The 25514-nt window shown below is 40.8% G+C and overlaps 1 protein-coding gene across 8 annotated transcripts in view; it reads left to right on the forward strand.

Moving 5' to 3' along the window:
- The window catches only part of USP28 (ubiquitin specific peptidase 28), a 54165-nt gene extending 39973 nt beyond the window's left edge, over window positions 1–14192 (forward strand). For 4 of the 8 annotated variants that reach the window (XM_028500877.2, XM_024131235.3, XM_028500876.2 and 1 more), the window contains 13 exons: window positions 865–1082; window positions 2046–2116; window positions 3522–3750; window positions 5614–5808; window positions 6399–6538; window positions 6700–6885; window positions 7888–7983; window positions 8674–8852; window positions 8967–9045; window positions 9853–9932; window positions 10498–10621; window positions 12074–12269; window positions 13418–14192. In XM_028500877.2, the coding sequence (XP_028356678.1) occupies window positions 865–1082; window positions 2046–2116; window positions 3522–3750; window positions 5614–5808; window positions 6399–6538; window positions 6700–6885; window positions 7888–7983; window positions 8674–8852; window positions 8967–9045; window positions 9853–9932; window positions 10498–10621; window positions 12074–12269; window positions 13418–13593 (1969 nt within the window). In that variant the 3' untranslated portion in view covers window positions 13594–14192. Of the gene's footprint in view, window positions 1–864; window positions 1083–2045; window positions 2149–3521; window positions 3751–5613; window positions 5809–6398; window positions 6539–6699; window positions 6886–7887; window positions 7984–8673; window positions 8853–8966; window positions 9046–9852; window positions 9933–10497; window positions 10622–12073; window positions 12270–13417 lie in introns of those variants that run through there. The other 4 variants (XM_024131230.3, XM_024131231.3, XM_028500878.2 and 1 more) reach the window with 3 other exon arrangements.
- Window positions 14193–25514: the final 11322 nt, after the last annotated feature.

Below are 25514 nucleotides of genomic sequence, written 5' to 3' on the forward strand. Positions count from 1 at the left end.
TTCTTTTAAGTCAGAGGTAGGAAGTTTATATTCTTCAGTTTTGGTGTGAAACAGAAACCTAAGTACAGTTACAGGACTAGTTTATATTCCTGCTGGTTTGTCTGTGTGCAGTTTGTTTGGCATTAGTTAATTAGTAGATAAATCAACATTTACTTTACATACTTTATTCTTGGTTTACAACAATGATGTAAAGAAGTTAACATCCCACATTTCATAGCTGAGGTATTAGATTACTTGCCTGAGGCTACTAACTTTTCCTTGGGTATTTGGCTAAGGGTGGTAGAGCTGAGATTGTCTGCCTTTAAGTCCTGCACCGGGGGCCACCTATTTGTATTCCTGTGAGTTGGATGTTGAGCTGATACTATTTTTCTTCTGTGTATTTTGTTCCTGGATCTGTCTGTCCATCTCACTTTAGTCGGTTGCATCTTGGAAACACTATAGTTGATTCCTTGATTATTCCAGTCCCAATCTTCTCTTTTCCATGTTCCTTCTCATCCTTTCTTCATGAAAAGGCAAGAGGTTAGAGAGCAGGAGGCATAGACTCTTAAACCCAGGTGGATCTGGGTGTAAATCCCTCTCTGTCATTTACTAGCTGGGTGAACTTGGATACGTTGCTTTATTTCTCTAAATCTTAGGTTTGTAGTTGGTAAAATAGGGATGGTCATAGTACCTGCCTCATGAGCAGGTTGTAAATAAGATGATGCATGTAAAGGAAAGGTTTGGCTCAGTAACTCTGCAGAGTAAACACTCACTAAGTTATAGCTATACTTCTCCGTGTAGCAGCTTGCTTTAGAAAGCGCATTAATTTAGGCCAAGGCATATTTTGGAAATCATCATCTGAGCATGTTTTTTATCTTCCTTCAGTACAAGTAAAGAGAGCACGTCTCAAGATGCTGAAAGTACCTTTTCTTCTGAAGATTCTCTACACGAGTCTAAGGTGGCCGATCAACCACTTACACCTTCCCGATCTTCCATGGAAATGCCCTCACACCCAGCTCCTCGAACTGTCACAGATGAGGAGATAAACTCTGTTAAGACATGCCTTCAGAGGTGGAGGAGCGAGATTGAACAAGATATACAAGGTTGGCTCTTTCAGTACTTCCCAGTTACTCTTTGCCTTTTCTGTTTGTTTGAATATGTGGAAGTTAGGTACCTTGGGTACATGTCCTGCCATTGCCATGTATACTGTTGAATTTTGGGGATTGTGACCCCTTTGGTAACTTTTTGTTCCCTGTGAGATTGGGTCACACACTTCTGTTTTACAACCATGAAAAGATCCCCCCTGGATTCCCTCCTCAAAATTTCTGGGAAATCCTGGGTAGCTTGGACACTCATGACACTTACCTTTGGCTGAGAATTTTCTGCATCTGCTGATTTTCTTTTCCCGTAGTTCATCTGAACTCTGGCTTCAGTTGACCCAAACTTAGAATTTTGTTTTCCTGAATTACCACTTTTAAAGTCTTTTCTACATGAAGTATGCTTTATTGAAGGTTAATGAAGCAAAGAATATTTGAGTAATGCACGCAGTGTAAAATCGTATTATTCAGCATTCTGTTCCGAAAATCCTTTGGCCTCGTTGTCTTGTTGCTCAGACTTCCCCTCCTCCCTTTCTTTCTCCTTTTATCTAGGGAGCAGTAAATAAAGAAATAATACAAATCTAGATTCCTTCCAGGTTCTTATTCATAGAAATTTGGCCCTGCCTTTTGTTCTGCCTTCTCCTTTCAGGTCCTGCCTCTGGGACATACACTTTACACCCAAGTGCCCCATTAAGGTCTTTTTCTAGAAACTGTTTTCTCTCTCAGAAATTCTGGTGTGAATTCTAAGAGGTGATTTTAAAAAAATCTTAATGTAGTTATATTAAACTAAAAGCCTTTGTAACCTAAAGCTCCACCTACTTTAAAACTGCGTCCTTCTTCGTGGTTCATAGAGTGAAGTTGAACTGGTCAGAACCCCAGGTACAGAGAAGCAGTACTCTTTGCAGAGCTAAAGCTGCCTGGGTGACGTGTAATGAAATCATTTTAACTAAGTATTCTTCTTTTTAACAGATTTAAAGAACTGTATTGCAAGCACTACCCAGACTATTGAGCAGATGTACTGTGATCCTCTCCTCCGTCAGGTAGAATGACAATTGATGGGAAGGTAGTCAAGGCATGTTCTAATGGTGCTAATGGTAGATACAAAAAGAAAAGTAGATGGTTTTCTTTGAAACTGAATGGAAACTTCCCTGAGCTATAAAAATAACTTTAGGAAAGAAATAGCTATTATTCTATATTTTAGGCTAAAAAAAAGCAATGTCTCTTCTGTCACCCACAGAACCTAAAATATATTTGTTTTGATTCTGCCACATGGTATTTTTTTCATGTATTTGAAAGGTTTGTCGTTAAATATTAATAAAAATTTCTCATAAAATGGTAATTTAAGTAGTGCAGTGGGGGAAACCTGACCAGGGACTGATTCCCCATCCTTTCCAAAGTACCATGATCCTTTGTGATCCTTTGTTTAGCAGCGTGCTTTCAAGCTTTATATCTCTAGTAATTCCAAAAGGGAGGTAGGCAGGGCAGAAATTTTAGTTTCCACATATGTTTTTGTTTAGAGTAACATTCTGGGCATAGAGGGGAAAGAGGCTCCAGTTAGGGACCTGCCCTCCACTGGCTTCTGTGTGAACGATAGGCCGCTGGAGGAGAGCTCTGTTTCTAGGGTCGCATGGAAGCACAGTTGTGTTGCACAGTAGGAATGCATCATGTAAATCTTGGCTCTTCCCCATTTTCTCTTTTCTGTTATTTAAAAAATTTCACCACCCGTAAAAACATGTCAAGATACTGATTAAATGTAAGTTTACTTTGATTCGATGGCTGACTTTCCTTTCTTTCACCAGTACTTACTTGGCACTTAAGTATTGCTCTGTTTTCCCCATATTGGGGAAAAAAAGGCTTTTCACATGTTGAAACAAACAAGTATGTCGTTAAAAGGGTCTTCACCCCCAGATAAGTGGATGATTACTTGCAAGAAGAAATATAGAGACCAGGAGACTGACTCATAATGAAATATGCTAACTGAGATTTTGTTAACAAATAAAATAGGCGTAGAACAAGATAGCTGCTAAACTTGTTGTAGTACCAAGTGTGGTAAACATCTTCTCAACATCAGTAGTCATGGTGATTCTGTTTTTAGATAAACTGAGTTTGGAACTGGGGGGATAAATAGGTCTCAGTTATCTTTCGTTTTAGATCTATAATCATAGGAGTTTAGAGTTGAAAGAGGCCTCAACGAGGTCATCTAGTTCAGTTGTCCGATTTTAAAGATTCAGGAACCAAGACATAATTAGGAGATTCCAAGGCTGTGTTTTTGTTAGTTCATCTTGAATCAACAAGATGTTTTGATTTGAACCTAACATCAACCACATGTATAAACAGGCAGTTTTCTGATGTCTGATAGTTGGGTATACTTTTGAATTTTAGTAACCTAAGTCTTGTCAGATTATTTTGCTTAACCTGATACAGGAATTGCTTTGTGATTTGCAGGTGCCTTATCGTTTGCATGCAGTTCTTGTTCATGAAGGACAAGCAAATGCAGGACACTACTGGGCCTATATCTATAATCAGCCCCGACAAGTCTGGCTCAAGTACAACGACATCTCTGTTACCGAGTCTTCCTGGGAAGAACTTGAAAGAGATTCCTATGGAGGCCTGAGAAATGTTAGTGCTTACTGCCTGATGTACATTAACGACAAGCTACCCCACTTCAGTGCAGGTAAAAACACCTTCACAGAAGCCAGGGGTGGGGGAAATCTGTACTGCTCAGGGAAGGGAACAATCTTGTAGTTTAAAATAAAAATTTTAACTCAGATTTATTATAAAGTAATATATTTAAAAAATACAAATAGTATAAAGGAGACTAAAAAGGAAAAATAGATTTGCTTTCCTACTTCCATCCTTGAGCCCAACGAGTATCCATTCTTAGGTTTCATATGTAGTCTTCAAGAAATGTTCTCTGCAGAGCCTAGATTTTATTTATCGATGTCTCTCCCACACCCCATTTTTCCCCCCAGAGGGGATATTTTTCCATTCTGTTCTGCCTCTTTTTCATTAATTGTTTTTCTTAGTGATCTCTATATTTTTATAAATAGAACCAACTTATTCTTTTTAACAACTGCATAATAATTCCATTGCATGGAATATGTATGTAATCTATTAAACCAGCCTCCCATTGATAGACTTTTAAGTTGCCTCTAGTTTTTTTTCTCTTTTAGTGACATTCTTGCACACATATTTTTACACCCTTTGGAGAATAGCTAGATGTTACAAGTGGATTTGCTTGAACAATTTCATACTTCTCATAATACTACTGCTAATGCCAAGAGCAATCATAATTATCATTTCTGTTGGTACTTTACTCCTTACTGCAGGCTTTCAAACTTTATTTCTCTAATAACTTATAACTCTAAAAGGGAGCTAGGCAGGGCAGGAATTCTTATCACCCACATTTTCCGGCTGAGGTTCTGTACTTGTCTGGAGTCTTATAGCCAGTAAATATTCTGATTCCAGGTTCTGTGCTGTTTTCCATTTATATTACTCTCTCTTTCTTTCTTCCTTTCACATCTGAGATCATGGAAGACATCTTCTTTTAGTGTTCAAACTTCACGGTGTTGCATAAGTAAGAAAACACATAAGGCATTTTGTCCGGGCAGCAAATGATCTTTCTGATTTGTTAGTGTGTGCTTGAGGGATAAGGGATGGAGAGAATGATCACTTAACGGTAACTGATCTTCATAATTGCATGTTTGCAGTGTGAAAGCAGGACCAGCTGCTCGTGGGAGTTACTGTACAAATAATTGTGCTGGCTGTTGGTGGTATATAGGAGCCTTGTTGTTACACGTATGGCTCATTTTTATATTACAGAAACAGACAAAAAGTGGAAACTGTCATTTGCTTAGTGAAAAGACTAGTTAATAGCAACCAGTACGTGGATGTGCTATTCTGCTGTAGGTTTTTACGTTTTCTTTTGGTCACAGGGTTAGAAATGAGATTTAATATGTCCTTGATATCCTTGCCATTTTTCATCATAGCCTTTAATGAACCAGGTATTATTGACCATCTAACCTTTGTATCAGTTTGCTTTCTTATAGCACTTGATTGTGTGAAACTTAAGGGGGTATAAATGTCTTGGAATTCATCTCTAGCCATCTTGAGATGGATCTTCTTATCAGTAATAGGAGCATTGGTTACACTGATAAAACTATCTACCTTGAAATAGCCATTGGATCTAATGATTTTCTCAATTTCCAAGAAATGTTTGGTTTGTTCTTGCTACTTTGTCACTGATCGGCCTCTGCTCCAAATCCTTAGTCATTATCGTCGATTGATTTCGTTTAACAAATATTCAATGTGCCTTACCTATTAATATGCCAGGCACTGTTACTGGGGTGCTGTGACTGTTGGCCTGATACTGTCAGTACTTCAGATGGATTATGTACCTGTGTATGTATTTTTCATTAGGAGTAAGAAAAAAAGACACAGTGTCTTATTTTCTTTCTTTCTAGAAAGGACCTTTGGATTCCTTGAGACCTTTTGCTTGGTGGAACTTCGTTTAAACTCTGCCTTTGTTCTTCCTCAGAGGCGGCCCCGAATGAATTAGATCAGATGTCAGGAGAAGTGGAAGCCCTTTCTGTTGAACTTAAGCATTACATTCAGGAAGATAACTGGAGGTTTGAGCAGGAAGTAGAGGAGTGGGAAGAAGAGCAGTCTTGCAAAATCCCTCAAATGGAGTCTTCCACCAGCTCAGCATCACCGGATTTCTCTCCATCACAAGGTACCTGCGAAGGGCGTCTGTGCCGGTGATCTGGTGGGATTCATGCTGCACTCCAGTAGCCAGTCCCGTGCACTTCATCTGAGTGAGCCGTGCCACGGTCTGCGCACTGGAGTTCAGATAGAGTTGGTTGCACAACCTGACGGCCTAGCCTGTGGCTCTGGACTGTCATTTCTGCTGAGCAGAAGTAAGAGCAGAAAGACTAGCTACCTGTACTTTCCCTCTGTTTAGCTTTTTGCTTATTTCCCAGGTTGCAGGAGAAACTACGTAGGATTAATAGGTAGATTTTGTGAAAACTATTCTGCAAAGGTGATCTTCCTGACAGATGGTTGTTTGTAGGAAGGCTTCTTGGCATAAAGAAACATGACAGCATCAGGAGCACATTAAACTTTATAGCACCATCAGTGGCTTCTTGCTAAAGTAGCCATTTCTTTTAGTCACTAGTTTCTAGGGGAAATTTGCATAGGTTTTTTAAAAAGGTTTGTGAGAAGGTTTGCACATGAAACTTTGTATCAATCCCGCTTGCCTTTTACAGAGTGTTCTAGAGGTTACTTCTCATCAGATGCTAATTCCTTTGTGCGGTTCTTTATCAGAGTCTTCAGTCGCCTCTTCCCACGGGGCTCGCTGCTTGTCCTCCGAGCATGCCATGATCGTGAAGGAGCAGACCGCCCAGGCTATTGCAAACACGGCACGCGCCTACGAGAAGAGTGGTGTGGAAGCAGCGTTGAGTGAGGTGAGAATGGCTTAGAAGCCCAAGTGCAAGAAGGGTGGGCTCTTGGCAATAACGGCCACAGTTTCTCGCATTTCTGTTATCCCGTGCCTGCTGCATTTAACCAATCCCTCTTTATTTCTTCTGTTTTTTTCTTACTCTTTCTCTCCATTCTGCTGCCACAGCTTAAGGAAGCTGAACCCCAGAAGCCCATGTCCCCGGAAACAGACCTTGCAGAGCAGCCCGAGCAGCCCGCACAGGCTCATGACGCAGAGTCTGCTGCCCAGCCTAATGCTGAGGTCTCTGAAGTCGAGATTCCCAGTGTGGGAAGGATTCTGGTTAGATCTGATGCAGATGGATATGATGAGGAGGTACAGAGATGAGTCAGGGTTTAGCTGTCTGTTGTCAGTCTTGTATTTCCTTCTCACGTGACTGTACATAGTTGTGTGAGGTGTTTGGCAATAGTTACTATTTTCTCATTGACGCAAGTAATGGGCAAGAGGGCCTATCTCAGTTACCACTGTACACTGCTGCCAGTATACATCTACCCAGACCTGTCCTTATGAAGGCTGCTGCAGAGTCCAGATGGCTCAGAAAGACAGAATTTAGTTTTTTGTTTGGCATTATGAGCAAAGAAATTGCCTTTAGGAGTCTTTGTCTTTGGTAATATTAGTCCATTGTGTCTCCTCCAAATATAAAGTTTTCAGTTGTCTAGTGAGCAAAAAAACAGATGTGACTTGAAGGTGTTTTTAATGCCGAAGCTTTAGGGAGAAGCTGTAGAATCCCAGGTTGTTCATTGTCTGCCGCCTGTACAGTTGTCACCACACACTAGCTGTCGGAAATCCTGTCCTCAGGTTTCTGTTTTTTCCTGTGGGGTATTTTTTTAATCATTGTAAGAGTTTCACTTTGTAAAGTGTTATTTGTGTATCCCCTAGTTTCCAGACTGTTTAAAATGTGCTCTTCATCCTAGTAAAACTCTAAAATACTGGTGTATTTAGAATATACACCCAAATTATAGAACTCAAGTGGAACTCTCGCCTCAGACACTTCCCCTCTGAGAGTTGTAATTTAACTCGATTCTGTCGCAGCGCCACATCGCAGGTATTTTTAGACATACATCTTTATTCATTGGCTAAATTAGAGAGAATATGTAGGAATAGCTTGTCTTGGGCAAAGTCTTGACATTGTGCAGAGGGCCAAGGCTGTGAATGTGTGTAGGACCCAGTGTGTGAGCCTTGCCTCGCAGTGGGTTCCAGCCACGGAGCACGCTGCCATGCTTCCCTGCAGCCGTCTGTTCACCTTTCTTTCATACAGTCTGCTTTTGAACTTTTCTTCTCTCCTTTTTCTCTCTGTTTTGTGCCCTCTTGTGGTAGGTGATGCTGAGCCCTGCCATGCAAGGGGTCATCCTGGCCATAGCTAAAGCCCGTCAGACCTTTGACCGAGATGGGTCTGAAGCAGGGCTTATTAAGGTATCTCTGTTTTTTGAATTCTCATCCTTATACCACAGGTATCATAACACGGGGCAGTAATTTCCTTAGATGCTAAAAAATGGGATTAAAAGGTTTTCATCGAAGTAAAACATAGAACTTCCTTTCCTGCCCGCCTAACGACCCAGCCATCTCACAGCACTGATGGCTTCTCCTGTCTTAGCACTGACGCGGCTTTGGTGTTCTGTCTTACACCTGGCCTGGAGGGCTTGTTGTTCTTAGGAGCCGTCTGTTCATAAAGCTGTGAATGGGACCTTGCCTTTGTAATTTGGGGGCCATAATATAAGAATAAAGGCCATGCTTTTTAACGTACTTGGATAAAATTTAAGGTACTTGAAGAAATTGCATTCATGTGGATTTTAAAATTTCAGGTCCTTGGTACTCAAGGATATGCCTGAAACAATTAAAACTAAATATTTGTTTTTCTGAGAACTTTATGAGGAAGATGAGTTTCTTGTGAGTACAGTATGTCTTTGGTGCCAGAGGAGTTTTATCCTTATGAAATGAAAGAAACTTTCAGATTCCATAGTTGCCTCTGTCATGTCTCAGTAAGAAGAACTTCTCAGAAGTCTTCTTAGAGTGATGAAAACCTCTGTAGCGCTTAGGCGTCAGTTTCTGTGTGTAGAAGGTCACAGTGTGCGCTTCTCTAACCACCAATTCTGTCTTCAACAGGCATTCCATGAAGAGTACTCCAGGCTCTATCAGCTCGCCAGAGAGACCCCCACCTCTCACAGTGATCCTCGACTTCAGCATGTGCTTGTCTACTTCTTCCAAAATGAAGCGCCTAAAAGGGTAGTAGAGCGGACCCTTCTGGAACAATTTGCAGACAAAAATCTTAGCTACGATGAAAGGTGAGGAGGGGCTACTTCGGTGAACCACCCTTCCTTCTGGGTCTGGCTTGACTAACTCCTCTGAAGGGGGAGCTGAAGGGGGAGCTTTCATTGCTTTCTGAACTTTGTGCACAGGTCAATCAGTATCATGAAGGTGGCTCAAGCGAAATTGAAGGAGATTGGTCCAGATGACATGAATATGGAGGAGTACAAGGTGAGATCTTCTCTTTACATCTACAAAGCAAACACATTAAGGCCAAACCAACAATTTTATATTATCACAGACTGACCACCCGCCGCCCACCCCCCCACAAAAAGCTGGGTGAGAATGAATAAATGATCTTTTCTTACCCTTAGAATGGCCACTTTCTTCATTCCATTGTTCTGTTAGACTGAATCAGCACTTGATTTCTCTTAAATACCCCCTTTAGCCCTGTTCTGGGCAATAAAATTCTTGAATTCATGGCTTTGGTTTGCTTTAAATAATTTAGTTCTCTAACATTTCTATATCGGAAATTAGAGTTTCACACGTTAAAATGCATGCATGACTACAGATTTTCAAAAAAGGCATCGTGTTGTAGGAAAGACACCGTCCTGTGCCACCTAAGGTATGTCACCACCCCCACTGAGCTTAGTGTTGTTCTGTGAGGTTCGAATGGCCTTGTCCCTCCGTCTTCCATCATCTGGATGGTTTTGTCAGAACTCGGGAGGCCGTTCATTTAGACCAGAGCTGAATGACTTTGACGTGGGTGTTGGAAATTAAGATCTTAAATTCTAAAGCTCATATGAAATGAGTATTTCTGTTCCTTGGTGGAAGGAACAAGACATGGAAAATTAAGGTCAGCGGTAGACGTTAATTCTAAATGTCGAATACTTTATTATCTGAAAGCTTTCGTGTCTCCTGTTTTCGTGCCTGACCGTATGTGCTCAATAAGTATTTGTACTGAGTTTGAAGTTTACTGTGGTGGAAAGGGTAGAAGTAGTGGTGTCATAATCGTGAATGGCTGTCATTCCTTTTCAGAAGTGGCATGAAGATTACAGTTTGTTTCGAAAGGTGTCTGTGTATCTCCTGACAGGCCTGGAACTCTATCAGAAAGGAAAGTAAGTTGGCCTCTTATGTCACTGAGATTACTGGTCAGGACACTTATTTATTGATGCCTACCAGGAATTCAGAAGACCACAGCCCCTTCACCCCCCTTCTCACAGGTACCCTGTGCCTCTACCTTTTTCCAGTGTTTCACTTCACTTTTGCTCTGAACATCACCCATGTTTTTTCATCCTTTACATAATGATAGATTTCTTAGTTGAGAGATATAATGGCCAGGTTTTCTTTGTGATAAGTGAAAATGAACTCAGAAAGTGAATTTTAAGAGTTGGCGTGGACCTTAGTGAGCCTCTTGTCCACTTCTTTGTTTTAGAGTTGGGAGAAACAGAAGCCCGGGGAAGTTCCATGATTTGCCTTAGGTTTCTCGGCCAGTTTGCAGAGGAGCTGAGACTGGCTGTGGTCTTCGGCCCTCAGGCTTTTCCCAGTGCTCCATGCTGCCTCCATCGTTACGACTTTTCCATCATTTCAGCCAGTTGCATTCTTGTATTAGGGAACACTGGGGACTAAGCCCTGGATTTGGGGAAGGACCACTGAGCTGTTTTTTATCTACCACTTTCTAAGGTACCAAGAGGCACTTTCCTACCTGGTGTACGCCTACCAGAGCAATGCCGCTCTGCTGATGAAGGGGCCCCGGCGGGGCGTGAAAGAGTCGGTGATTGCTTTATACCGAAGAAAATGCCTTCTGGTTTGTACTGATTGTAAAGCCTTACGACTTTTTAATTATTTTATTGTGTTTACCTCTGCTCCTTGAAGCCGTGAAGAAATACAACTTAAAAAAATCTCCAACAGGTTTTAGATTTTTCCAAACTCTGAAGAGTAGTTTTGCATGGAAACAAATTATTTTAAGTTACTTCAGTGAATGTCATTCTTCTTCCACCCCTGATAGAAGTTAGGTGAGAATCACTTATCCCCATTTCGGTGCCCTTTATATGTATTGCATTATAGCTTTTATCACATGGCCTGTCTACTAGATTGTGAGTTCTTGAGCACAGATCCTCTTCTTATTCAGCTGTTTTCTTGGTGTCTGGCCCAGAGTAAACATGTAAGAAATGTGTGTTTTTCCTGTGTTCCCTGCTAAGCTGGTAGATGAGAGTTTTAGTGACTTCTAAAGAGATTCCAGTTTTTTTTTTAAAAGGTATGAACCATCAGGATTGGTCCTGCCATTCTGTTAATATCCTCGTCATACACCACTGGAGATCTATCCTGACCTATTTTGCATTTGGCCGCCACGTGGGAAGGAGACCCATATCCCCTCTGCCTCCCCAGGGGTTCCTGCAGGTGCTTGTCCTTCAGAAACTACAGAGGCGGCTTTCCCAGACCCATGTGCTTGCCTTTAGCCTCTCACACCCGGCAGGATCAGCCTTCACGGGAGGAGTCAGGCCAGCATTTCTCCCACTGCTTCTGTTAATACCAAGTGGAGGAGATTAAGTCATGACATGTATTCATCTCAGAAGCTTCATTTTCTGATTAGGCTTGGGTTCCTGCATCAGTTATAGGTATGGCAGGGCACTTTGAAGCTGAAAAAAAGGGCCTTGTAGATTTGATGGACCTAAATTTTAGTAAAGACATGCTTTTATTTTTTAAATCACCAAATACAGATTACATTTTGAATGTCCCACTCAGCTGCCTCAGGGAGACAGTCCTAGGGATTTAGATTCTTTCCACCTCTGGCTCTCAACCCCCAGTGTCCGTCAGAATCGCCTAAGGAGCTTTCCCATGGTTGGGACCCAGGCGTCTCCCCAGACAGTTAAACCAGTCTCCTGGGGAGGGGCCTGGGCACCAGCTTGCCTTCTGCAGGTGATTCTGATGTTCAGTGAAGATTGAGAACCACTGAATAGGCCTTTTGATAGGAGCGGGTGTTAAACATGACCTTGACTTGTAAGTTTAGGCCACTGGGTCAGAGACTTTGCTGCATTCGGGTCACCCTGGGAACATTAAAAAGAAAGTCCCAGCGCCCAGGCCACCCAAATACCAGTCAGTCGCTTGCTTGGGTTGGGGCATCAGTAGTTTCTAAAGATCCCCAGGCAATTCCAATGTACAGTGAAGTTTGGGAAGTACTTGTTTAGGCTCTTCTAAAATAGATATTTATCTTCTCTTTCAGACTTCTATTTTTGTTCACTCTGTTTTTTATCTATAGGAGCTGAATGCCAAAGCGGCTTCTCTCTTTGAAACGAATGATGAGCACTCTGTAACAGAGGGTATTAATGTGATGAATGAGTTGATCATTCCCTGCATTCACCTTATCATTAATAATGACATCTCCAAGGATGACTTGGATGCCATTGAGATCATGAGAAACCACTGGTGCTCTTACCTGGGGCAAGATATTGCAGGTGTGTTGTTGTTGCCGCTTCCAATGATTTCTAAGGCCCTTGAGAATTCTAGAAATTGCAGTGGACTCAGTCTGTAGTACTGGTTGTCAAACCATTTTAAGGGGCTGGAATCCCCTAGAATATAAATGAGTCAAAAGTACATCTACTCTATTGAAACAAGGAATGGGAGCCTGAACCCCTGTCCTTCTTAGCCTCCCCTTACCTCCTCTGTGGCTGCTGAATCACCTCCACAGCCAGCCAGCCAGCCAGCTCTGTTTGAAATAAATCACTGCTCTCCAGGAATGTCAGACTGCTGTTACTTTTTCATCTGCCGAAATCTGAACTTTAATTTTCTAGTTTACAAATAAAAATCTATTTATGCATCTTGATTACCTGTTGGTGCCATAATTAAATTTTCCTGTGACTTGAAGTTGCAAGACATAAACATATTATTAACTATGATGCCTTCAAGGTTAACAAATTAGTAAATGGAACGTCCGTGCATGTCCAAAGCATTTTGGAGAGGGAGCCTAAAACTAGGTATTTTTAGGTGAGTTTGATAGATTTAGAAAGTTGCTATGTATCCTAATACGAATCCTCTTTGTTAGTTTCTCACTGATGTAGAGATATTCTATTGACTTGTTAAAGTGTTCAAGTTTATAATATTTATTGAAAAATTCTATAATAATTAGTAGCTATGAATTTTGTTTTAATGTCTTCAGTTTTTCTTTAGACCATGTGTGATATATAGCTTTACATAATGCCATGTACACACTGGTATATTTTAATTACTTGAAGGAAAAGAGCAGCATTATATTTATGGCAGTAGTATATTTACGGTACATTATATTTATGGTACTTTCTCAAATTTTGAAGGATGATTGATTGGAAGACGTGTCCATAATGAAGTGAATATATAGTGTTATTCTGCCACACGTCACATGGCTTAAAACAGTGACCTAAAACTTTGGTATATTTGGCAAATAGGTCTTTGCTACTGGTTTGGCCTGAAGGAATCATCATTTGTCATTAGCTGGCCAGAACAATGCTTTAACCTTTCAGGTTGGTTGATGGCTATATGAAAGACCTTCTCCTATCAGTGCAGACGTATTAGTTTTTACTCAGAGATTTATTTAGCTGTATAGTAACCATCCATTTTTCCTCCACAGAAAATCTGCAGCTGTGCTTAGGGGAGTTTCTACCCAGACTTCTAGATCCTTCTGCAGAAATCATTGTCTTAAAGGAGCCTCCAACTATTCGACCCAATTCGCCCTATGACCTTTGTAGCAGGTTTGCAGCTGTCATGGAGTCAATTCAAGGAGTGTCAACTGTGACAGTGAAATAAGCCCCCACGTGTTCAAGTTCCATCCTGGTCTCTGGTTGACTGCCTGTTGCACAGAAGTCTGTTGTCACAGTGTTTACCTTGGGAAAGGGATTAGGTGGAAAAGTAAGATTCAGATCCAGACCCCAACCATGCTGTGTATGTAAAGAAGGATTGAAAATAAAATTGCACTTTTTAGGTACAGAATCATAAAAGCGATTTCACTAAAAAAGGCAGGAACCAGTGTATTAAGGTATTGATTTATGGCAGAAGACCTGAAATGCCTCTTGTACCTACAAGCATGCTTGGGCTTTTCTAAGCCTCTTGACACTTTTAAAATTATCCTTCAGGCATAAGTATTTTTGACAGCAGAGTAGAAGGGTGATCCATCAGAACCTGAACCATATGAACAGCTACTAGTTATTTTATCAAAAAATTCTTAACTGCAAGAGAGGAGACATATACACCTTGCCTGGCTCTTGACAGGAGATGACAAAATAGGTTGTTGATGAACCACTACCCTTTCACACGTGGGTAGAACGTAAGGTCATGCATGTGGCAGTAAGATGTTCAAAAGTCAAAAGAAAGCTGCCTCTCCTTTCTTTCTTCTCTCTCTTTTATTTTATATTTTTAAGTAAACCAGAAAACCTCATACTCAGTTCTGAGTGAAAGAAAGGAAAGCATTAAGGACTTCAGACGGAGGAACAGCATTGTGAAACTTGACTAAAGATCACGTTTTCATAGTTAACCATTTAGGTAAAATTTTCTACTGTCTGACAATTGTCAAAACTTAGACATCTAAGGCTGCTGCTGGCCCAGAAGAACATTTTGATGCCCCTCCCCTTTTTTGCTTTTAAAAAATAAGGGATGTGGGTTTGTAAAAAGAAAAAAAAATCTATATATATATATGTATATGTAGAGAGAGAAATATCCCCTGTTGATCATTTTTAAAAGGCTCCAAATTGGGTATCCAAATTTTAAGATTAATGAGGGAATCGTGGGAGGGAAAAACACTACAACAATGCAGATTTTATAAATGTGCAATAAAAGTATTTGTTTTACCTTTGGTATTCAGTATGGCCTTTATTTAAATATATATTTTCTATTTTGGAAATGGATGGACTCAATAAGCATTTCTCGTGTTTCAGTTTTTCTTCTAGAAAAGAAAAAGGCACATTAGAGCGTTGAGAAGCTTGATGGGGATGAAAGGCAGTGGTCACTTCTTGAGCAGCACCTAGTGGTGACTGATCTCTTTTCATCTCATTTGCTAGTTGCATTGCATGTTAAGTGTATCCACTTTGTAATTTTGCTGATTTAGAAGGCAAAAAATTTATTTTCTTGAAACCAAATTCTTATATTTTGGTTAAATTAATGGTTAGGCCATCTTTTACAGATACTCAGGGGTGGTGCTTTTGTGTTTTAAAGCTCACTGCAAAGATCTGTTGCATGGGAAATTGATCAGTTTTCTTACCCATTGATTACCTTTTACTATTTAAAATTCTAGGCAGTAGCACCATTTGCCTTCTGCTTTTAAATACCTGTCATTACTGATTACTGTGCACAGTTATATAACAACCCTGGGATGAAAATGGGGACTATGGTTTGCCCAAGGTCATAGGCGTCCTAAGTAGTGGAGCCAGGACCCTAACCCTTTGTGTGTCTCACTTCATAGGCTGTGCTATTAACAACTGCTTGACTGCCCTTGGAAGTCTTGTAAAATCTTTTGCTTTGTACCTTTCCACATTAGTTATTTCCTGATGAGCTTTTGAGAACCTGCAGTTGGTGAAGAAAGGAACAGCTGGACATTTGTAGTGTTGGATCCACTCAGACCACCATGGCGGGTACTGGGGCTGCCTTAGGTACAGCTTAGTTCCTTTCAGGGTCAGCAAACTGCCTCAAGCAAAGAATGGCTTTACTTATTTAAAGGGTTGTGAAAAAGAAGGATGAGGGGAAGGGATGTTGGAGGTGGGGTGGGAGAAAGAACCAGTGTGACCCTTAACCAAAAATGATTTCAAGAGTTTGGGCAGGGTACTTGACCTCAGCATAAATTTCCTGGAGACTGGGTTTCCCTGGTTAACTGGAATTGCAATCCTTTTCCATTTGGGTTTGTTAATTAGCTCTTTGAAGAACTATGGAGCATATAAACTCATTGTTACCCTACCCACTTCAAGAAAGAGGTGTGAAGTGGATACATAGAACAATTTAAATAATGAATGAAGAAGAGGCAAGGATTGAATGAAGGGCTGGGATGTAGCAGGGATAGGATAGAAGGGAGAATTAATTGCAGCTGTAGGTTACTCATTTTCCTTGCTCGGTTTATTATATTTCACTGAATGAATATATCTTACAATTTATTACGCTAATTGTCATTTGAGTGTTTCCAGTTTTTGGCTGCTACCCATAATGCTACCAGGAACGTTCATGTACATGTCTTTTGATGCACCCAAGAATGCATTGAATTCTGTTGGTATGTAATTCTGAGTGGAATTACAGGATCATTAGAATATATGGGTCATAGGAATAGGTAGATGTATCTTTATTAGGTTCTACCAAACAGTTTTCCAAAGCAGTTATACCAATTTAAACTCCTACCAGCAGTTTATAAGAGTTCCAGTTGCCCCATATCCTTGTCAGGATTTGATTTTGTCAGTATTTTTAATATAGCCATTCTGGTAGACATGTGACGATATCATTTTGATTTGCACTTCCCTGTGTCAGCTGAAGAAAAATGCACAACCTACAAGTTGCAAGTTATGTTTTATTTAGGGACCTTACTGAGGACTGTGGCCCTGGAGGCATCCTCTCAGATAGCTCTGAGGAACTGTTCCAAAGAGGTAAGGGAGGGAAAAACATGTAGTTGAACATTAAAAGACTACTACTAATCACAAAAACACCAGACATTTCAAGTTAATGATTTTAGTGCTTTTCTACCTATGAGAAGATGTGAGCCTCATTGAAATTATTCCTTAGATATGCATCTTAACTATCTAGGGCCAGTATCCTGTTTTTCTCTGTCCTGAATTCCCCCCTCAGGGTGCACCATCAGGGCTGGCTGCAGTGGCTGATGGCTTGATGGTGGGAAACATTGTTTTTTTTCCTTGGGTTGGCAGGCAACATTCTTTTGTCCACATCTGTGTCCTAAGGATGTCCAGCATCTCTTAATATACTTATTGGCCTTTGGCTATTCTCTTTTTTGAAATACGTATTTAAGTCTTTCGCCCACTTTTTTTTTTCTTTTCTTTAGTGATTTATAGGAGGTTTTTGAAAATATAGTCCAGTTATGGAAACTTTTTTGGTTATATGCATTGCCTGTATCTTCTCCCACTCTGGCTTTTCATTTGATGTCTTTGGGTGAAAACAAGTTTTTAATGTTAAGGTTGTCTAGTTTATCAGTCTTTTCCTTCATGGTTAGTGCTACTGAGGCAATTATTTCCAAGGTCATAAAGATATTCTGTGTTATCTTCCAGAAGTTTCACTGTTTTGCCCTTCACATTTGGTGGACTGACCCTCACCATTTATTGAAAACATTTTGTGTTTCCCAGTGCTATGCCTTTGTCATAAGGTGTCTGTAGGGTTCTGCTTCTGGGCTCTTTTGTCTGTTCTATTGGCCTGTTTGTCTGCTTGTACCAATATCACATTGTCCTAATTAGTGTAGCTTTATAAGTCTTGATTTCTGGTACAATAAATTGTCCAGTTTTGGACATCTTCAATATCATCGTGGCTATTCTTGATTTTTTATATTTCCATATAAACTTTAGAATCACTTTGTCAATTTCACACACGCATACACAAATCTCCAGGGATTTTGATGTGGTTTATAGTGACTATAGATAATTTGAAGAGAACTGACATCTGATCTATGAACATTGTATGTACTTTTTATTTAGGTTTTCCTCAGTTTCTGTATAAAGGTCTTCCACCTCTTTCATAAGATTTATTCCTGGATCTTTGATGTTTTTCAACCTATTGTAAATGCTGTGATTTTTTAAAATTCCATTTTTAATTGTTCATTGCTGACATCTGGAAACAAATAGATGTTTTTATATCAAGCCTGTAAGAATTACTTATTAATTCCAATAGTTTATCAGGTTTTTCTTAGATCTTCTGTATACACTATGTTATCTGTGAATGATGACTTTTATTTCAAGTCCTTACAACATTTCTTTTCCTTGCCTGGTCACACTAGGACCTTTGGTACAATGCTGAATAGAAGTGGTGATAGTGGGTGTCATTATCCGCCCCCCCCCCATATCAGGGGGAAAGTTTTTAGTATTTCACCATACTGTAGGCTTTTTATAAATTCCATTTATTATATAAAGAAAGATTCCTTTTATTCCGAGTTTGAGTTTTTTTTAAATTATGAATGGGTGTTGAAATTTATCAAATGCTTTTTCTTTGTCTATTGAAATGATTACATGGGTCTTTTCCTTTACTCTGTTCATGTGTGAATTACATTTGTTAATTTTAAACCAACCATGTTGCCAGAAGAAACTGAATTTGATCTTGATATATTTTTTATATGCATATGGAATTTTTTCATATTCTATTTAGGACTTTTGCATGTATATTCATGAGAGAGATTGGCCTTTAATTTTCTTTTCTTGTAATGTTCTTATCAAAGTTTTGGTGTAGATTATTCTGACTTTATTGTATGAGTTGGGATGTTCTCTCATTTTCTGTGCTCTGAAAGAGTTTGTATAAGATAGGATTATTTCTTCCTTAATTTCTGGCAGAATTCATTGTTGAAGCCATCTGATCCCAGAGTTGTTTTTTGTGTGTTTTGAAAAGATGCTTTTAATTATAGATTCAGCTTCTTTTATACATTTAGTGTTTTCAGACTTTTTTTGGTTACTCCTTGTGTCAGTTTTGGAAAATTATTAGAAATTTGTCCCCAAAAAAGAGAAGTATGTCCATTTTGTCTAAAGTTTAAAATTTACTTGGCAAAATTTATAATAACGCCTCGTGTGTGTGTGTGTGTGTGTGTGTGTGTGCGTGTGTGTGTGTTTAATGGCTCCAGGATCTTAGTGATATCCCCCTTTTCATTACTGATACTGGGTGACACGTATCTTCTTTTCTTCTTGGTTAGTATTTCCAGAGGTTTATTGGTCTTTTCAAACAACTTTATTTTGTTTTTATTTATTTTTCTCCTTTGTAAGTTTTTTCCTGCCTTTTTATTTATTTATTTTTGGCCATGCCACGAGGCTTGTGGGATCTTAGTTCCCCGACCAGGGATCAAACCCGTGCCCCCTGTAGTGGAAGCCCAGAGTGTAACCACTGGACCTCCAGGGAATTCCCTTTTCTGCCTTTTTAATTCAGAGCTCTTCAGCAGTGATTCCTAACCCTGGTCACCAATCCAGAATCAGCTGTCACTTTCAAAATCCCGGTTGCCAAGGCCTCAACTCTGCAGGTATGGACTAATTAGACTTCCGCTGGACCCCAGAGGCTTTTATGCTTGGAAAGCATCACAGGTGATTCTGATAAACATACAGTCACAGCTGAGAACTACTTCTTCATAGAACTTCCATGCCTACTAGGAAGGTGGCTTTTACATTGTCCTCAACACACTGAGTTCTGTGGTTTCATAAAGTCTGTAGAATCTTCTGCAATGATAGTTTACAGGCTTTTATGCTTTCTGAATTAGTATATTATAACTTTGGTGTATTCCTCATGTTGTGAAACTCAACTTTGATGGAGCTATAGAAAAATATATTTTTTTCTGTGTAATTAACCTTTCTTTTAATTACCGTAAACACATCAGTTCCTTAAAGTTCGCTCACAGCCTCAACTTCTCAGCTATTCAGTCATTACATTGCTTTTCCCTGAACCTTTAAAAAAAGTATCCACATTCTCTTAGGCTATTAAACACTAAACTGACATTGTAATCTACTACAAATCAGAGTGGGACTGCCTTAAGAGATTTTCAGGGCACTTTCATGTCCTCCTCCTTTCAGCCCTCTTGTTTGCTGCATTGCCCAATAGGCTGTTGGCTAGTTACCTGATCCCACAACCTCCTTGTGTGTAACTGATTGGCCATTTACAGACAAGTGAAGGTCTTGTAAGGTAGAGACCTGGTCTCCTCCCTTCTCAGATAAGATAAGCCTGGATTGTTCCTGCTATGAGGAAGACAAGAAATTGTGATAATAAGCAATGAAGCAGGAATATTAACTTTGAGTAGGAGAAGGGGACAGAAACCTTCTAAAGAATTTAGGTGACTTGGGCAACGAAGAATAGCCCCCACTCCACACAACTAGAGAAAGCCCGCGCACAGCAGCGAAGACCCAGTGCAGACAAAAACAAAATAAATTAAAAAAAAAAAAAAAAGGATTTAGGTCACTTGGAATTGATAAGCTGCTATATAAGTACTCAGGGATTGCCAAGAGTGAGTTTTGAAAATTAAATGTGTGCTGGTCCTGGTATTAATCATGTTCATGGAGGTATGACCAGTTTTCTATCTAGACCCCTAACGGTGGGCTAGAGGTATCACTCATGCCAAAGATGGTCTTCCCAAATTAGCATTTAGATTTTAACAGTGAGGATAGAACCCCCCAATGATGACCCGGAAGTAGCATCGTCATTCACTAAGTCATCTTGACCGTCTCTACTTAGGGAATAGCCAGATCTCATTCATGAGTTGAACAGTTTTACAGCTTTCCTGATTTATAAATCACTGCTGAATCAATGTGTCTCATGAAGATGTAGTTCATGGAAAGAATATTGGCATCGTTATCTAACAACTGAGTTCAAATACTGGCTAAACCTATTTTCCTGGTTTATAAAACAAAAAAATCCTTAACCTTGCAGTTATGTTCTAAGGGTTAAAAGAAACAATAGATGCAGCAATGACTTGGTGTAAAGTATTGTTAGCTGCAGGTCTCGTGTGGAAATGTGGGGCAAGGTCTTTAAGGCTTCTCCTTGGCCTATGTAGGGCTCACAGGTGGATGCTAAATAACTGGGACGTAATGTAGACATCCAGGGTGCTGTAGGTCTCTGGCAAGCGGATGTGCTCATATTAGCCAGTCTGACTGGAAGAGAGATGCTGAAGGGATCTGGGCCTATGCTGGATAGAAAAATTACAGTGTCTCCTATCGGATTCTTTTCTTGCTTTGGGTATATTTTTTCTTTATTTATTTTATTGAATGGCCTAAACTTGATAGGGAACAATGAGTCAATAGCTTTCTTTTTGTTTCCATGGCTACCTTCCAGTATGATCCTTTGTCTGTCCTTTCCCTGAGAACTTTATTGTCACGTTTGAGTATGAAAAGAATAATTTTCATGTATTACAGCATCTGGACCAGTCTAGATCAAAAGTTCACTCTCATCCATTTGCTTCAGTGCTTCTCCCCACATCTTAGTCCAGGCCTCAGCCTGAAGTTCAGGGACTAGCAGTAAGGAAGGAGCCGTAGGATGTTTTTCTACTCCCCTGCTCCGTTCCCCTCCTAACCCCCAGCTTCTCGCAGCCCTAGAGCCTGGGCGAGGAGAGTTTATAGCAGAAGAAGGCACAGGACATTGTTTACTTTTTAAAGAAATAGTTTTGTTTCTAATACACTCTTGTTCTTTGTTATGGCAAGAATCCAATTACTAGCTCTTGGGTGGGGTATTTTATGGGTTCTTCAGAGAGCTCTGTAGAAAACTTCCAGATCACTCCCTGATATGGCTTTTGGATTTCCTGGCTGGCCTCTTCCAGTCCCTCTCAGCTCCTGCTCTAGTCACTCACACCGTCCAGCAGTGCTCTGGGACAGTGTCACCCAGACTGCCTGCCCCAGCACCCATCTGGGCTACAGAAAGCTTACCATCCTTGCCCCAGTAAAAGGCAGAAGGGCAGGTGCTGCCCCTCTGCCCCACTCGAGCCAGCCCCCTGCTTCAGGCTGCTCCGGTGGTGGTCAGGCACCCTCCTCTGTGCCTTCATAGCCCAGGAGTTTCTGCAGCTCAGCACGGGTGGGATGGGTGTGTTTCAGATGCCCATCTTCCCTGCTGGGCACAGCTCCATCTGTGAGTGGTTCTTCTGAGGTCCATCTCCACCCCACTCCTCACAGGGAAGGGTAGAGACATCACAGTGCTCCCAACTGTAATGAATTCCCTTCCAGGAAGCCTCCCTAATGAGTCTGGGTGTTTCTCTTACGTAGGTGTTGGGTGTGAAGGCTGACCACCAGTTTGGTAACTTCTTAGCAGCAGTGTGGTGAGCCCCTGTCTTTAGAATCCAGGGCATGTGTCACCCATGGGATTTGGCTTTGAGGCACTATTCAAAATTCTGGGCAACAACAAAACAGTCTGTACATACACTATAAATGTGGACAAGGTAGCAAGAACAACTGGCTTAAAAAAATAAATCCATCAGTTAGTAGAGTAGAATGTGATCCCAGCTTCTTTCGGTTCCATATCAGAGGCCACTGACTGCAGACATTTCCCCAACTCTGAGTTTTGTATTATCCTAACCTTCCCTGGCTGCTAAGACACATCTCCTGTCCAGAAGCCCATAAAACTATTTCTTACTTTCCTCCCATCCCAAAATGTGTCTAACCCTTGGGACTTTTCCCTCACAGCTAGTCTCAGAGGCTCAGAAGGGTAACAGATGAATGTTTTAATAGGGACCTTCTGGAATGCCTTCTCTGCTAATGATATGTTCAGACCCAAAGGAAGGCCGGTGGAGAAGACGGCACCGAACATATCAGATTCTAACTGCATCACGTTTGGCGAGTCCCCGGGTTATTTTCTTACAATGCTTTGCACATAATAAAAGCTTTTGCCTTGAAACATCGATTGATTGATGTCCCTTTCTGTTTCTAATACATTATGACAACACACCTCTCCATGTGTAACCACAATAAAGAAATGTTTTTAATGTTAATTTGCCACAACTGTATGAGAAAAGGCTGAACTGAAGCTAAGATTTAATTAGTTCTATTTTTATTTCTCATTATTTTCCCTACAATGCAGGTAGATAAAAACAGTGGCAGTTTTTGGTGAAAAGCATCTTATTCCTCAGACTCTTTCTATAAAAGTAGATTCTGGCCAGAATGCAGATCACCTTTCCTTCAGGGGATGACATGCTATTGACTGCTTGGGAATCAATCAACAGTCCCTGCTCCACTCCTGTCGTTTTAAAAAATGCCTTTGGGGACTTCCTTGGTGGTCCTGTGGGTAAGACTCTGAGCTCCCAATGCAGGGGGCTCGGGTTCGATCCCTGGTCCGGGAACTAGATCCCACATGCATGCCGAAACTAAGAAGTCCATGTGCTGCAACTAAAAGATCCTGTGTGCCGCAAGTACGACCTGCCGCAGCCAAAATAAATTAATAAGTAAATATTTTAAAAATGCAGACCTTTAAAAAATATTTTTTAATGCCTTTGTGTCCTTTATAAAGGAGAGTTAGGAAGGCAGGCTATTTTTTTCCTTAATAAATCTTTAGTTTTGTGTCCAGTTTCTTTGCAGAGGAAGCCATAATCACATGCTGATGAAAAATGCCATCAGCACCTGCACACGTGGGATTAGGATGAGGGCTGCCGGTCACCAGCAGGACCAGATGAGCCACCTGGCAACAAAGATCCTGTTTAGACCTCAACAAATGCACAGAGCACAAGATTTTTCTTTTAGGTCTTTGGTTTTTTTCTTCTGCTTGGGTGCTAATTTTTCCTTTGGTCTGGTGGATTGTCTCAGCAACCCATCCCCGTGAAGCAACAGGATGGGGTGGGTGACAAAAGCCTGCCACGGCATCCAAGCCTTGGATTCAAGTCTCAGCCAGCTAATTACTCACTGTGGGCATGTTGCCTAAATTCTTCATTTTCTCATTAGCAAAACAAATAATATCTGTCTTCCCAATCTCAAAAAAACAAAACAAAGAGAAAAACCCTCAATATAACAGTAAGTAAAACACAAGATGTGTGGAAGTGCGGTGTCATCTCTTAAACCCTACACAACTGTGTGGTAGGGATATGGCCCAGGGACAAGGTGTTAGGAAAGGGGGAGCAGGCTACTGTTTCGGTCAGCTGAGCTCCTGTTCCTGGCCTCATGCTTGGCTTCCCTTGGTTCTGAGAACAGAGAAAACATTCTCCAGGCCTTACAGGCCCTACAGGTCCTGCAAGGTCCTGCTCCTTCCTACTTCACCAGCCTTGTCTTTTACTTTTTTCTCTCTCTATCTAGAATTGCTATCCATCCTTTAGCTTGTAGGCAGTTATCATTTCCTTAGGGTATCCGCTCATTTAACCTAACTAGGTTAAATTGTTCCTGTTGCATGATCTTATAGAACCATGCACCTTTCCAGATCTGTAAAGTTTGTCACAACTACAATTTGCATTGATGTGATTTCCCATTAATATTTGTCTCCCCTAATTGCCTATATGAGAGGCAGGGGTACATTTTGTCCTACCGTTTTATTCCTGGTTGCTAGCACAATGTCTAGCACATGGTAGGTGCTCAATAAATATTTGTTCAAAGAGTGACTAAACGGCCAGGTGGATGAATAACAAAATGAGTCCTTCTTGTAGATCCTGTTGGATCCAAGGATAACTCTTGGATATTTGAACTTCACCCCTGATTGAAACCTGGCCTAAAGATCCTTGAAACATAATCAAGAAGGGGTAGTTGATAAAATGGGCCTTGGAACCAGAGAAGGCCAGACTACAAATTTGATGCAAACTGCTCTTTTATACTCAAAATTTTATTTACCTAAGAGTCGTTTGGATTTGTGTATGTCAAGTGGACGTATACAAAAGGACATACTGGGAAAGGAGATTTCTGGAGAAACTGTGACTCCTAGAGGATGCTATTCTGGGTGAGAAGGTAACTGAGTCAGGTGCTGAAGACGAAGTTGCACCTGAACAGACTCATTTCCTCAGGAAAAAAAAGAAGGGAACTGGTCTGGGCTATGCCGGCAAACTTGTTTATTCTTGTGTTGGTGCGTGCGTATTCTGCGGTGGCTACCTCAAGATGCCAGGGCTATGCCGGTGTTATTTAATTGAGAAGGAGAGGCACCTGAGCACAGGCAGTACAGCCTCAAGGCAAAGCACAGCGTGTGGAGGGAGGGAGCTCCTCAGTCCTGCGAGCAAAAGGTGCCTCTGAACTTGGAAAAGGGACCTATCTGGGGACGCTGGGAACCATCACCCTTAGTTGCTCTCCTGTGGGCATTGTCGACGGGGTCAGTGGTGACTCAACTGATCAAGGCAGTGGAAGGCAGATGGTAGCTAGAGTATCAGGGTGGACACTCAGGGTAGTTTCAGCTGATGAGCAGGTTTATGAGCAAGTGGGAGGCTCCTCCTTGAGGACTTGCAGAAACGCCTGAGGAAGACCTGGGCCAGGCGGTCAGGAAGCAAAGGAACTTGGGTCATTGTTGTGAAAGGGACTTTACTGGTTGCCACGGCCTAGGTAGGTCTGCTGACATTTAGGTTAAAATTTAAGGGATGTATAATGTGATTTTGCATATGGTAAAAGACATTTCCGAGGAGCTGATAATTCTCTCCACGTGCATGCCCACATTGGGCAGTCCTTGGGTACAGCCACAAGGACTGATACATTGTGAAGCTCCCTTTCAAATCGTGCACCCGAGACTGAAAATGAGCCCAAGGAGGGTCCCTGTCCTGAGGTGACATTATAGGCCAATAATTCATTTTCCTTTGCAAAGGCATATCTTTAGCTTTTCTAGCTTCATATCCAGTAGACTAGGTTTTCTAGGTTGAATGCTATTTTGTAATATGTTTTCCCTAGTAATGAAAGAATCAAGTCTATAATTAATGTTATGAGTTTAAAAGTATTTTATGTAAATAAAATCTAAATCAGATCAACATGTTTTTAGAAACTGTGCCTTGCTTTTTCATTCTGAAATTAGGATCACCATATCACCAAGATAGTCAAATTCTTGAACAAATGAGACAGTGACTACCACCCCTAAAATGAGGCAAGCAAATATAGAGTGATGAAGGATAAGGAAGAGAGAGGATTCTTCTGACATTCCTC

This window comes from Physeter macrocephalus, chromosome 16 (assembly GCF_002837175.3).
Source record: "Physeter macrocephalus isolate SW-GA chromosome 16, ASM283717v5, whole genome shotgun sequence".
NCBI lineage: Eukaryota > Metazoa > Chordata > Mammalia > Artiodactyla > Physeteridae > Physeter > Physeter macrocephalus.